At 38.7% G+C, this 13,755-nt stretch overlaps 1 protein-coding gene across 2 annotated transcripts; it reads left to right on the forward strand.

Moving 5' to 3' along the window:
• The first annotated feature begins 621 nt into the window (after positions 1 to 621).
• On the forward strand, positions 622 to 3,637 carry LOC121975023 (UV-stimulated scaffold protein A homolog). 2 transcript variants are annotated; one of them, XM_042526372.1, is made up of 2 exons: positions 622 to 904; positions 1,460 to 3,637. In XM_042526372.1, the coding sequence occupies exons 1-2, from the start codon at positions 683 to 685 to the stop codon at positions 3,224 to 3,226; spliced, it is 1,989 nt and encodes a 662-aa protein (XP_042382306.1). In that variant the 5' UTR covers positions 622 to 682; the 3' UTR covers positions 3,227 to 3,637. The 2 variants fall into 2 exon arrangements, with proteins under 2 accessions (XP_042382306.1, XP_042382307.1); XM_042526373.1 differs by having other exon boundaries at positions 633 to 904; positions 1,573 to 3,637.
• Positions 3,638 to 13,755: the final 10,118 nt, after the last annotated feature.

Raw genomic sequence — 13,755 nt, forward strand, 5'->3', positions numbered from 1 at the left:
GGGGCAATTTACTTCCGATAAATGGTAGCAAAAGGTGGAATCCGCCACCCTAACAGCCCCACACGGTCGCCCCTACGACCATATATGAGAAGGTAAATCAGGAAGCTGTAGTTAGCCAGTGCGAAAGAGGACTTTGTTTTCTTGACTTTACCGAAATTCAAATCCTTACCTTATGGTCACAATTTACTTCTAATAAATGAACTAGAGATGTAAGCCTCTATCAACATTATCAATTTTTATCATAATAATTACCTTATTACTTCCTATACTACCAAATTTAAACTCTCTTACTATACTAAATTAAAACTTTCTTTTTAATTTGGATGTCTCATCCAAATTTGAGCTTAATATTTATTATTTTATTTATCTCGTGGAACAAAATAATATTATTTATAAAAATATATATAGTGAGTTTAATAAATTCATCTATAATTAGCGTGAAAAGATAGATTTAAAATTAAATAAATGATTTTTGAAAATAAAAATCTTTAAAAATACAGTATATACATATTTTTATTTTTTTAAAAATATTTTTATTTTCTGTTTTGTTTTTAAAAAATATATATTGTATTTTACTTTTTCAAACAAATTATGCCTACGCCCGATTGTACCAGGCCTGTACCTGACAACCAGACTGAGTCGTAGGCCACGACCCGGACGGCGACTGAGTCCGGGCATAAAAATGATATTGACCCCCTCAAGGAGGCGAGCGGAAGAGCAGAAGATGGGGGAAGAAACGGCGCCAGCGGTGCTGAGGCTTATCGAGAAGGCCACCAACTCGACGGCGCATGAGGTCGATCCTCGCCTCCTCAGAGCCATCAGTTTAACCATCCGCTATTCCGATGACGAGGTCCGCGCCGCCGTCCAATTTCTCATGTTCCAGATGCGAAAATCCCACTCACAGGTCCTCGATCGATAAACCCTTCAATGGAATTAATTATGGGGTATTTCAACTCGATTGTACGACAATTGACTCCCAAAACTCCAGTTCGGCCTTTCTGTTCTAGGTCTTGGGCATAATTAGGGTTTTGATTGGCCTTTAGATGGGTGGGATATTCTTTTCTTGACCTGCTGAAAATTTATCAGGCTAGCTGATTATTGAAACTTATGATTTTTACACAAATTAACTTCTTTTTCTTTTCTTTGAAGGACACGGAAGGGAAAGGCGTCCTACTGTGTTCTTGAAGTAAACGAATTAGATTGATATTTCCTTTACGTTAAACAAACTTTCCTCTATAAGTAAGAGAATCTTGTAAAGAGTTCTTGAACTTGCCCTCTCTTGATTTCAGAAACAAAGCACGTATATTGATCTGCAACATATTTCAAACTAATTTAATTTGTCTTATCTTTTCCTTCCAATTGTGAAATCCACAACTTTTCTATAAAAAGTTGCCTTACATTTTACATTGGATATAATCAATCCTGTCCTGTAATTATTGAATCAAGTGCTGGTTTACAGGTGCGGTACCTGGCTGTTCTTATCATTGATGAACTCTTCATGCGTTCAAAGCTTTTTAGATCCCTTCTAGTGATTCACTTCGACCAGTTCTTGATCTTAAGTGTTGGTTTCAGGAGAAATATGCCTCTTCCTCCTCCTTTGTCCATTGCAACTAATTTGCGTAAAATGAGCATAGAGCTACTAGAAAAATGGAATGCGTCCTTTGGAATTTACTACAGACAACTGAGATTAGGTTTTGATTATCTAAAGAACACTCTCAGATACCAATTCCCCAATCGGATAGAAAATGCAGCTCATTTGCAACAAGAGAGAAGAGAAAGAGAAATAAGAACACAGCAGATTTTACTCAATAAGTTTGAGCATCTAAAGGAAAACTTCCCTTCTATCAAGAGTGAGATCCAATCAACAATTGATGAAGCTGAAGAGTGTTTAGAAATTTTTAATGAAAAAGAAGAATTTTATCCACACAAGTTTATTGAGGAAGAAGAGTTGGAAGAATTTCAATCACTTGCACTAAGGAAAATTCGTTTAGAATCACTGAAGGAGGGTCAAAAGGTTCAAGAGAATAGTGATAACAAAGCCATCTTTGATGCGCTAAGAGAGTTGTTCAAACTTCTAGTCTTGAAACATTTGACATCGATACGAGAGTGGATATCAGTACTTATCAGAGTGGAGCTCAGTGACAACAGATTCAGGGAAACTGCATTGAAGGAATTGATTGACATCCAAAAGCATATCCATTCTGTTAGAAATAGATGTGTTCAATTAGGGTGTGTTCTGAATGACCCTTCCAATGAGGAAGAGGAAGACTTTTGGGAAGAGGGTAAAATAGAAGATTGCACATTGGAGAACTCGAGCAGGTACAAAAGCTTAGTTCAGAGTCCTGTGGATGCTCCAACTATGGGAAAAGACAAGAATGCAAAGCCATTAGGTGAAAATAACTTATTTGCTAGTTCTGGTTCATCATCTCCAAGGTCAAGACTTTTGGCTGAAGCACCAGTGTTGACTTGGGGTCCATTCTTGGATAATTGGGGCTCAAGAAGAGATGTTTTGGCAAACCAGAGGGGGCTTGAACTAGAGAGCCATTGGGGTAGAGTGGATTTTGATGCCATTATTCCTGCTGAGAAGATTGCAGAGCTGAGCGTTTATCGTACTGTCTATGAAGAAGAGCAGATAGAAATCCAGCCATGCCTTGCTCCTTTAAGAAAAGGCGGGCTTTGTCAAAGAAGGGACTTGAGAATATGCCCGTTCCATGGACCTATTATTCCACGTGATTCTAATGGAAATCCTTTAGGTGAAAGTCTATCTAACAAAGGGAAACCTGAAAAAAATTCTTCCATCACTACAAATGGAGAAAGTGATGGCATGTGTGTAGAAGAATCTCTCAAGCTGAGCAACGTATCAGTTGAGCAATTGGCAAAACAAGCAGTCAAGAATGCCAGGGAAAGAGAGAGAAATGACAAGCTGTTGAAGAGGGCAAAATATGCAAAAGTTCGTCAGCATAATGACATGGTCTTGAGAGAAGCAGCAATTGCTTCCACATCATACTCAGGAGCTTCTGGAGAATATAGAGAAGCCTTACAAGAAAACCAAAATGAACCAAAGAAAAAGAAACCCACATTGTCATCAATGTTGAAGAAGAAAGTTACACCTAAAGATAGAATAAATCAAAGGCTCTTGAATACCCGAGTAACCGATTCTGCAATTAGGCAGGTGATGCAGGGGGAAGATTTGAACTACAGACAAGCTTTCCCAAATCAGTGGTAGCTAGCTTGTGCGATAGACTAATAGAATCCTTCCTCATTTGTCTTTATGGTCCTCAGCAAGCACATTTCTGCAAGTATAAAGAGTATCTAAAGAGGTGGACAGTCTTCTTTCATCCTGTAGCTCGACTTATTTTTGTTTTTTTCATTCTTTCACCCTTCTACATTTCTGTTGGCTGAATATATGTTTCTCAATGGTTTGTCGATTTCATGACCATGCTTTTTGGTATATACCAATCTCAGATAAGATATTTATGTATGATGGTTATATTATGTCTGAAATTGGTTCCTGTTAGATTCCCATTTATGTGATTGTCACAGAAAACTGGGTCTTCATCTTTTTGCTTTGGCTTTATGTGTTTTTCATAATGTTATAAAGATTGCACCACGAATAAAAGTAAGATTTCTGGAATTATACTTATTGAAATCTTGTTCTTAAGAATGTGCGTTCTATTTTGCTATCCACTGCAATTATTTTTTCTGTGACAGATACATTACTGTTGTGATTGATGAAAAAATTGTGAAGAGAATTGCGTTCTTGCAGTACTAAAGACATCTCCATTAGGGTGTTTATTATGCTCTGTACATTTTGTCTATCAATATGAATGCATTCTTTTTTAGAGATTGTCCGTGGCCAATGCAAATGCAACCCCGCTATAATAAATTTCATAGTAGAAGTTAAGGGAGAAAATTGCTCTGGTTAAGTCGGAGTAAGCAAAGAGGTAAGCCGGCATGGACATGCAATTCTGGATCCAACACACTCATCAGTTTAGGTAGACCGAAGGAAACGCATAGGTAAACTTAAGATGAGAGAACATGGCATCAAAACCTTCTACTAAGGATAGGTCAACTTAAGAGATAAATAAGATGACCTATAATTGACTAGGTCGACACAAAATGTTTGAATTGACATAAATAATGTTCTGTTACCCATTTAGACATACATGGGCTCAATAAAGTTTGTGTCAAGCTTTATTAATTGTCCCTCTACAAGGATTTGGGTTCATCTAGAAATAGTTTAGGCAGTTTTTCAAAGAGGTCTTTGACAATTGAAACCAACAGTTTACATGAAACATCAAGCAGCATACTTTAATCAACAAATTAAAATTAGATACCGTAACTGTCTATACAATGTCACTACGTTTTACTAACTAACTACATGAAACATATAATTGTAAAGTGCTAAACACTAGTAGGACCGGCATGTTCCTCCCGTTTGCCACAATAACTCCTTTATCTAAACAATCTAGGGTGTCACGCCTTCTCCCGTTAGAGAATCAAAGGCAAAGTTAAGCTTTAGTGCAAAGTTATAAGCAAAAAATTGTTGATTCCTCTATAATGAAGAGCAATTATTATGATATTTTAATGTTGGATCAATACAGTTACATTTATTAATGTGATTTTATGCGTTTGATCAATGCAGATAAGTCTGACCATGAGTGTGCAAGTAAGATGATTTTTCGATCTCATCATACTCGTGAGGATGTATTGTCTCTTCAAATGTACTTAAATGTAAGTGAAGACACGTGGGTTATAGGCATTTCTAGCACAAGATCATGCAACCCATCTACTCGTTTGTAATGTCGTATCTGATTTCTTAGGTAAAGATTAGGATATCTAGAGTTTATTTATTTTTCAAACCCTTTGTTACTTTGTCATACCATTGGATCCGATCTCATCTTAAAGCAATGAGGATGGACTATCGATGATGTAGCATTCAGATGGACTGGCTCCAAAAAACCTTAAAAAAAAAAGAGAAAAATCGACAGTAAGTAGGCCAGAGTGGTACTTGACACAGCAACTCTGACGGTCAAGCCAAAAACTGATGGTGACGCAAAGTATACAATAGTAAGTAGAAAAAGAAGATGCATAAATATGCAAATGTATGCGTACTTCTTGGACTCTCTTTTATAATATCCCTCACAATTTCTTCCTTGATGAAACATTATCCTGCAATCAGTCAACCTGATGCATCATCATGCTTATGCTACATCCATCAATCACATTGGCATGTAAGTGGTGTAAGTATTCGTACATAGGTATGATCCTCTAACAAACTCATGCATTGTAGTAATGGCCATAATTGAGCTCTTGGGCCATGAGACCTCTTGGCTACTAGCTAGGTGGGCTTCTCACGTAGCTCGACCTAAATGGGTCATAGCAATCATCTCAAAGGAACCAGAGTTGTGGCGGCCCATCAAACCATCATTGAATCTTCTAGGGCCCCTCTAACCGGGCTGACCAACCGGGGGAGTGGGATAGAGAAATAAGAAAATCAAGTCAAAGTCAGGGATGGGGCCCACAGGGAATCTGTCCGACCGGAAAGGTCGATCCCGAGTGAGGGAGTTGAGTCCCTAGTGAATCTGGTTCATGTCAGCAGTAGAGTCCATAAAGAACCTATTCGATTAACAAGGCCAATCAGGAATGAGGAAATTGGGTCCCTAGTAAGTCTGGTCCAAGCTGGGAATGGGGTCCACATGGAACCTATCTGATCAGTAGGGCTTATCAGGGATGAGGGAACTGGGTCCCTAATAAGTTCGGTCCGAGCCGGGAGTTGGGTCCACATGGAACATGTCCGATCGACAGAGTCAATCTGGAATAAGGGAGGTAGGTCCCTAGTAAGTTCGGTCCAAGCCGGAGTGGGGGTCCACATGGAACCTATCTGATCGGCAGAGTCGATTGGGAATGTAGGCCCTATAGGTGTTACGCAACCGCAAGTGCACGGTTTCATCATCAGTAATAAAAAGATATCGATCCTACATGGACTGATTATAAGCATAAGAGATGTCTCACATAGAATTAGCTAAACAATCAACAAGGCAAGGAATGAACTAAGTAGCAACTAGAAATGAAACTAAGAAAGTAAATGAAGTATATGATTTGGTGAGTATTCTAGGAATTCGATTTCATTGTGATATTCATTGATGTAGCATGATTCTCCAATTTATATCCTCAATTGACATGCATTTGTAGGAAGTTGTCGATTTTCTCCTACAAAAGAAAACTGGCAAGGGACTTTGATCTATACTTCTAGTGGTTAAATGGGTATGATCCCTATGAAATCCGTTAGCGGAGCAGCCTGTCACCAACGCCCCTCGGTCATACGACATAGAAACACAACACCACTCAATTCACATAAAAGTGCAGGAACTAAATGCATTCAACTATCTCACCTCCTTGTAGAGACTAGCTTCATCTCTCAAGGTAATCTCCTAAACGTGCGTTAGCAGGGCAACCTGTCACAAACACCCCTCGGTCATACGATCTAGGGTATCCCTCTACGGGATCTAAAAGCCTCACAAACATTCAATCAAATATGGTAATGAGATCCAAATACAAACATCCACACAAGATCAAATAGATACAAAACACATTAACATCATCTAAATAGGAAATTGGCATATCCATGAGATTCGTACATCAAATCACATCACAATTACTCCCTTAATCTTAGAACAATGAATTTACTCCATAACACAAAGATATAGATCCAAAGATAAAGAGACTACAAACATTCCAATCCCCAGCGAGAAGAGAGAATAGAAATGCTTATCTAGAGACGATGAGTGATCTTCGGAACCAATCCTTATCTTCTGGAGTCGATGCGGAGGGGAAGATGGCTTAGGATCGGTAGAACAAAGATGGAGAGGATAAAGAATAGCCCTAAGTTGATTCTTTCCAAAAGGGAGAGCCTCCTCCCTTTGAAAGGTGAAGAAACCTCCTTATATAGAGCAGGGCACAGACACCACACGACCCGTGCCATGGCCGTGTGGCTCTCACACTGCCTCACAAGTCCTGCTCTCGGCAAAAGTGACACGGCTGTGTAGATCTACACGGCCGTGTGCTGCTGCAACTCAAGATGGCTTACACGGCCGTGTGGATCACACGACCCGGTCATTCTTGTCTTATGGAAACTTTGTACGGCCGTGTGGCACACACGGCCTGAGCTTTCTTGTACTGCGGAGTCACTGCACGGTCATATAGATCTACATGGCCGTGTGCTGGAAAAGATGTTGGGATGGCACGATCGTGTGGATCCACACGACCATGCCATCCTCCTCCTCTGATGAAGCTACACAGTCTGTCTACACCACATGGCCTAAGTCATTTTCCTCCTTGCTCCTTTGGCATGGCCGTGTGACTCACACGACCAGTGTTGTCCTCCTTCCTTTGTTGACAAGCTTGACCACGAGCATCATTTCCTCTCTGTATACGACTCTTGTAAGCAGAAAATACACAAGAGCAGATCTTCGAACAAAGAAGAGTAATTATGCTAAAAGTAAGACTAAGAGTATGAAGGTGCATAGACAAAGCATGCGTAAAATATATGAATGTGCGTCAAAACATGCTAAATAAGTGTATGTAATCTACGCATATCACACCCCCAGACTTAAACCTTTGTTTGTCCTCAAACAAAATGTTACAATCTAAACTCATGTGTTCTATAATGCATCATAATCCCTAGTGCACTTTCCTAATTCTATCAACAAGTTTCATTTATAAGAATAATCGTGGAAATAACTCAAGTATGGCCTAAGCATAAGTTTCTTGTGCACAGTACAATAAGTGGCCCAAACTTTTCAAGTTTCAATCTTTGTCCTAGTCAAGTCGTCATCCAATCGAATTCCTAATGTTCCTGGTGATAGACACTTACCTGCCATACACTTGGTTCATATTTCTCAATCAACCCAAGGTCTCAAAGGCGTGCTCGATATCAAGAGAAACATAGTAGTCATTTCCCCAGTAACCTAACTCGGTCTCAAAGGGGTAACTTGTTTGTTTCCATTCACGACAACCGTCTTTTATATCCCTTATTTATCATTTTTTTTATTTAGTGATTGTAAGATGTAACACTTGAACACAAATGCATATAAGTGCAAATGTTGGGATATTTTGAATTTTCCAAATGAGCTTACATGACTCGAGCATCATCCAGTAATCAAGATGTAGTTTGAGAAATCACCATGGGAACTAAGTACTAAACAAATAAGATGAATCATGACTATTCCAATGATATCAACTATTCAAGCTTAAGTAAAGTAATAATAGAATCCTTAAGGTTAAGCCAAAACTCGAATTTGTTTCCGTACAATACTTAGCACATATCATGCTACTTAAGATAGAGAAAAGCGGTACACTAAACATACTAGCATTATATTCAAAACATCATGAATCAAGATATAAACGTGCAAACAATTTTACTTGTAGACAAGTCAGCAGAAGTGAGGAATGATATTCTCAATATGCCACATGTTTCAAAAGACAATCACGTGACAGTCAAAACCAAATCTAACAAACAAAGCAAGGAAAAAATACAAGACATAAGCAAAAACAGAATACAAGTAAAGCAAAACAAAATGCAGAACAACTGAAAATATAAAAGAAAATTTAAAAATGTAAAAAATTACAGAAATGTAAAAAAAAAATGCAGAAATTTCAGGTTGCAAACATGTTAGTGAGAGCCCTAGAGCCAATCATGTGATGATTGTTGTATGGACTCGATGTATCATATTTCTATATATTTATAAAGGTATTTCTTTATAGTTATTATACTTACTTGTATTAGTGTCAAATAACTAAGTATAATAACGTCCTTGAGTAGAAGGTTCTTATAATATCAATCGATTGGTTGAATTGATAGTGAGATGGTATAGAGAACACTACTCTTAATCATTCCTAGTCAAATATTAACATTCAGGGACAATGTTAATGCGATAAGACTAGCATGTAGGTCAACTGGATGACTTGATCTCACAAGTCATGGATATGAGATATCAAGTTGACACATGGGTATGCATTGGAGAATGTATACTGAATGACCCGTCATGAAAAAGTATCATGGATTGTTATATGAGTGTCATATACTTTCTCATATGACTATTAGTATGACTATTAGTATGACTATCAGTCCTTAGACCTGAAGTCACCATGGTTCCCTACATAAGGAGTTGCATATTTTGGTTTCGTCAAACGTCACCCGTAAATGGGTGGACTATAAAGGCGACTACTGGGTATGTAACAAATTATGCGGAGGGATATGAGTGATATAAATGGGATTTATCCCTCCTATATGACGGGAGTGATATCATGATTCTTGATAGAGTGAGACCACTAAGTGCATGACCATGCCAAAATGAGTCAATATGAGATATTGAGCTCATTTGATTAGAGTGAGTCTACTTGGAGTTCAAGACATAAATTGATTAGAGGATGACACGGTCTATGCATCTGTTGATCAATTTAGATGTCAAGGATAGAAGGACATTATCATATATTGTGAGAGTCACAATTAGTAGTCACAAAGGTGATATTGGATCTCAACATTCTTGTAACTTGGGTAGTAATGATGTGTTGCTAGATACCGCTCATTACTTATGTTTTTAAATGAGTGTAGGAGCATTGCCAACGTTACAAGAACCTATAGGGTCACACACAAAGGGCAATTAGATGGAAATTAGGTTCATATGATGGACCAAGAGGATTAGGTTCATGTGATGAACCAAATTGGATTAAGAGTAATCCAAATTAGACTAATTAAGTTGGACTCAATTTGATTCATGTGTAGAATGAGTCTAATTTAGATTATGATTCATTGAGTCAATTTAAACCAATGAATAGAGATTCATTAAATTAAATTGACTTGAATCAATGGCTAGATTTGATCAACCATGGGAGATAAAAAGGTCAATTTTGACTTGACTTGAGAGAGAAGATGAAGAGTCAAGTTTGACTTGACTAAATGCCACCTCATTTGTGACTTGGCATGGGCCGGCCAATGATGGTGTTTCATATCATCATGGCTACATCATTGTGTGCCACCTCATGAGGAAGACCAAGAGTCATGACTCTTGGTATTACATGGAGGTATATAACACACAATGAAGTGGCCGACCATTTTATGGTGAATTGAAGCAAGGTGTGTGCTCATTCAATTCTTCTTCTTCCTCCTCTCTTCTTCCTTCTCCCTCTCCTCCATTGTCGAACCATTCAAGGGTGCTAGCACACTCTAAGTGGTTTTCCTCCACCTTTTGTCCGTGTGGATACGTATAAAGGAGTGTACACTTGACACTCTATGGGATCCAGCAACCGTTTGGACTAGCCGGATAAGCGAAGGACATCGCGACAAGGGTAACACTCTTATCATGTAGATCTAAGGTAGATCTAGGATAAACAAACATTTACATGAATTTTATTTATCTTCGCACGGATCCGTGGCAAGACTTCGAGGTTTCCGCAATGCAAAAACCGGTTTTTGCGGCTCGAAAGTCCCAACAGTGGCATCAGAGCCACGTGCAAAGCGTGTACATGTTTTGTATTTGTTTTTTTTTAAATGTTTCAGATCTGTAAGTTTCTGTAAGTTTACTATTTTTATGGATTTTGTGAGTAATTTTCTTGTAGAGGTGAAGTAGCAAGTGCTTGGACACTTGTAGGCTTCAACTACCGAGAAAAATCTTTCGAAACGGCAAGATCTCGCCCAAATTATTTTGGGACAGCGGCTTAAGGCGCTATTAGATCAAGATGATACACTCGTGATATTCATTTCGTGAGTAGGGGCGCTGCCCCTAACCCCGCAAGGGGCATTGTCCCGCGATCGCGCCCGGAAATCGCTAATCGGGACCGCCGGGAAGTTGTGACTCATAAAATTGATAAAAATAGTAGTAAAAGTATAAAAATTTATGTAAAATACATTATTTAGAATTATGTATGATATTGTGATGGTCATGGCCCAAAACCCCCAAATTTGATTGGATAAAATTGTGTTGTAATTCATAATATAGCCTGCGCGCCATTTTTGTGTTATGCGTACTGTATATGATATGTGACCTGCGCGTCGTGCCTCTTTTCTTATGTTCCTGTTCTAAATAGATTTTAGACTCGAATGTAACTCGAGTTTCATATTTGTACAAAATGAAGCGATGGAAGGTCTACTCAAGAAGGAGTTACGAGGAGGGTGATTTCAACACATGGCGGTCAAAGGGAGGCGCTTGAAGAAGTCGTTGACCCTAGGTTGACTGTCCGATCTTTTCATTGGCTTGAGAAGATCGTAGTAGGGTCATGACCTCATCACAATTTTATATATGATTGCTTGTGTTTATGTGATGCATGCTAATGTAGGGTAATTAATGCCTTAATGCGTATATGATGCACATTCATGATTAGATTAGATCTTAATCAAGACAACTCAAAATGCCTACCAAGTTTTGATACCCATCACTACCTCAATCATTTGTTGTTGTTGAATCTGCCAAAGTAGACGCATATTATCTTGGTAGGGTGCGGAGGGACAATCTTGGTCCCGCCTATCAAAGCTTGGGTGAGTACAAACTCAATTAGATTGAGTATAACTAGTTAACTCAATTTGATCGGGTATAACTATAGGCATTTTTCCAACGGTTGGAAGATAGGATAAAAATCACATTTATACTAAATCTTGGACGATTTAGCCAAAGCTAACTCAAGTTTTAATATAAATGAGGATCTTGATCCTATAAACAAGAGTTGTATAGAGATGTAATTGATAATTAGTTATCTACCGATCATACTAAGTCTTGGGTGATTTAGCCAAAGCTAACTCAAGGCGTAGTATGATGTGGATCTTGTCCCGCGTGAATTATAGCCCATTGGTATGAATCTAGTAGTGTGGTTTGACCACATCCATGACTTGATTCTACAAAAGTTCTATAATTCAGTGGGAGCATCATTTAGTTAAAGGCCTAATTAAATGATAAATGGAATATGATATTTACTCTCTGCTTTATTTATGTTGTAGATTGCCATGTCGACAAACACGAACACTTTCTCCCTACGTTCTATCCTTGACAAGGACAAGCTCAATGGAGCTAATTTCCTGGACTGGTACAGGAATCTGAGAATCATTCTCACACAAGAAAGAAAACTGTACATCTTGGAGCAGCCCATTCCTGAGACACCTCCTGCCACTGCCACGCGAGCTGACTGAGATGCTTATAAGAAGCACCAAGATGATGCATTAGATGTGTCATGCCTCATGCTCGCAACCATGAACTCTGAGCTTCAGAAGCAACACGAGTTGATGACTGCTTATGATATGGTTGAACATCTTCTTCAACTATATCAAGGACAAGCAAGGAACGAGAGATTCGAGATCTCTAAGGCACTGTTGTAGTGCAAGATGCAAGATGGGACTCCCTTAGGTCCATATGTACTCAAGATGATTAGGTACATAGAGAACCTACAGAAGTTGGGATTCCCACTTGGCCAAGAACTGACCACTAACTTAATCTTGCAATCCTTGCCAGAGAGCTACAGTCAATTTGTCATGAATTACAACATGAACGAAATTGATAAGTCATTGTCTGAGCTGCTAAGCATGTTGAGAACTGCTGAGCTCAACCTTAAGAAGGTAAAGCCCAACTCCATTTTGATGGTGCAAAAACATAAAGGCAAGGGAAAGCCTAAAGGTAAGGGAAAGTCCCAAGCCAAGGGCAAAGGCAAGGTAATGAAACCTAAAGGAGGGGTTGCCAAGCATGCTACCTGCTTCCACTATGGTCAGACCGGGCACTGGAAGGGGAACTGCAAAGTATACCTGGAAGATCTTAAGAAGAAGAGAAATGAGGTTTCTACTTCAGGTATATATGTTATAGAAGTCAATCTCTCTATTTCTTCATCATGGGTATTAGATACCGGATGTGCTTCTCACATTTGTACTAATATACAGGCACTGAGAAATAGCAGGACATTGACGAAGGGCGAGGTGGACCTACGAGAAGGAAATGGAGCATGGGTTGCTGCTGTTGCTATAGGAACTTACTATCTATCTCTGCCCTCTAGGCTTGTACTAGAATTAGATGAATGTTGTTATGTGCTTGCTCTTACAAAGAACATCATTTCAGTTTCTTGTTTAGACAAGAAAGTTTTTTTTCATTTATAATAAAGAACAAATGTTGTTCCATTTATTTAAACGATATGTTCTATTGTAGTGCACATCTGATGAACGGACTCTACATTCTAGACTTAGAGAACCCCATCTATAACATAAGTACCAAAAGATTCAAGTCAAATGAAATGAACCGAACCTATCTCTGGCATTGCCGCTTAGGTCATATAAATGAGAATCGCTTATCCCAGCTCCATAAAGATGGTTTGCTGGACTCATTTGATTTTGAATCATATGAGACATGCGAGTCATGCCTACTGGGCAAGATTACCAAGACTCCCTTTAATGGACACAACAAAAGAGCAACTGACTTGTTAGGACTTATACATAGTGATGTATGTGGCCCTTTCAATGCCACTGCCAGAGGTGGTTATAAGTACTTCATTACATTTATTGATGACTTCAGTAGATATGGTTATGTGTATCTGATGACACATAAGTCACAATCCTTTGAAAAGTTCAAAGAATTCAAGAATGAAGTACAAAACTAGTTAGGCAAGAGTATTAAAATACTTCGATCAAATCGAGGTGGTGAATACCTTAACCATGAGTTTCGTGACTATCTAGCTGAGTGTGGGATTCTATCCCAACTCACTCCTCCTGGAACACCACAGTGG

The sequence above is a fragment of the Zingiber officinale genome, chromosome 4B, assembly GCF_018446385.1.
Source record: "Zingiber officinale cultivar Zhangliang chromosome 4B, Zo_v1.1, whole genome shotgun sequence".
Taxonomy (NCBI): Eukaryota; Viridiplantae; Streptophyta; class Magnoliopsida; order Zingiberales; family Zingiberaceae; genus Zingiber; species Zingiber officinale.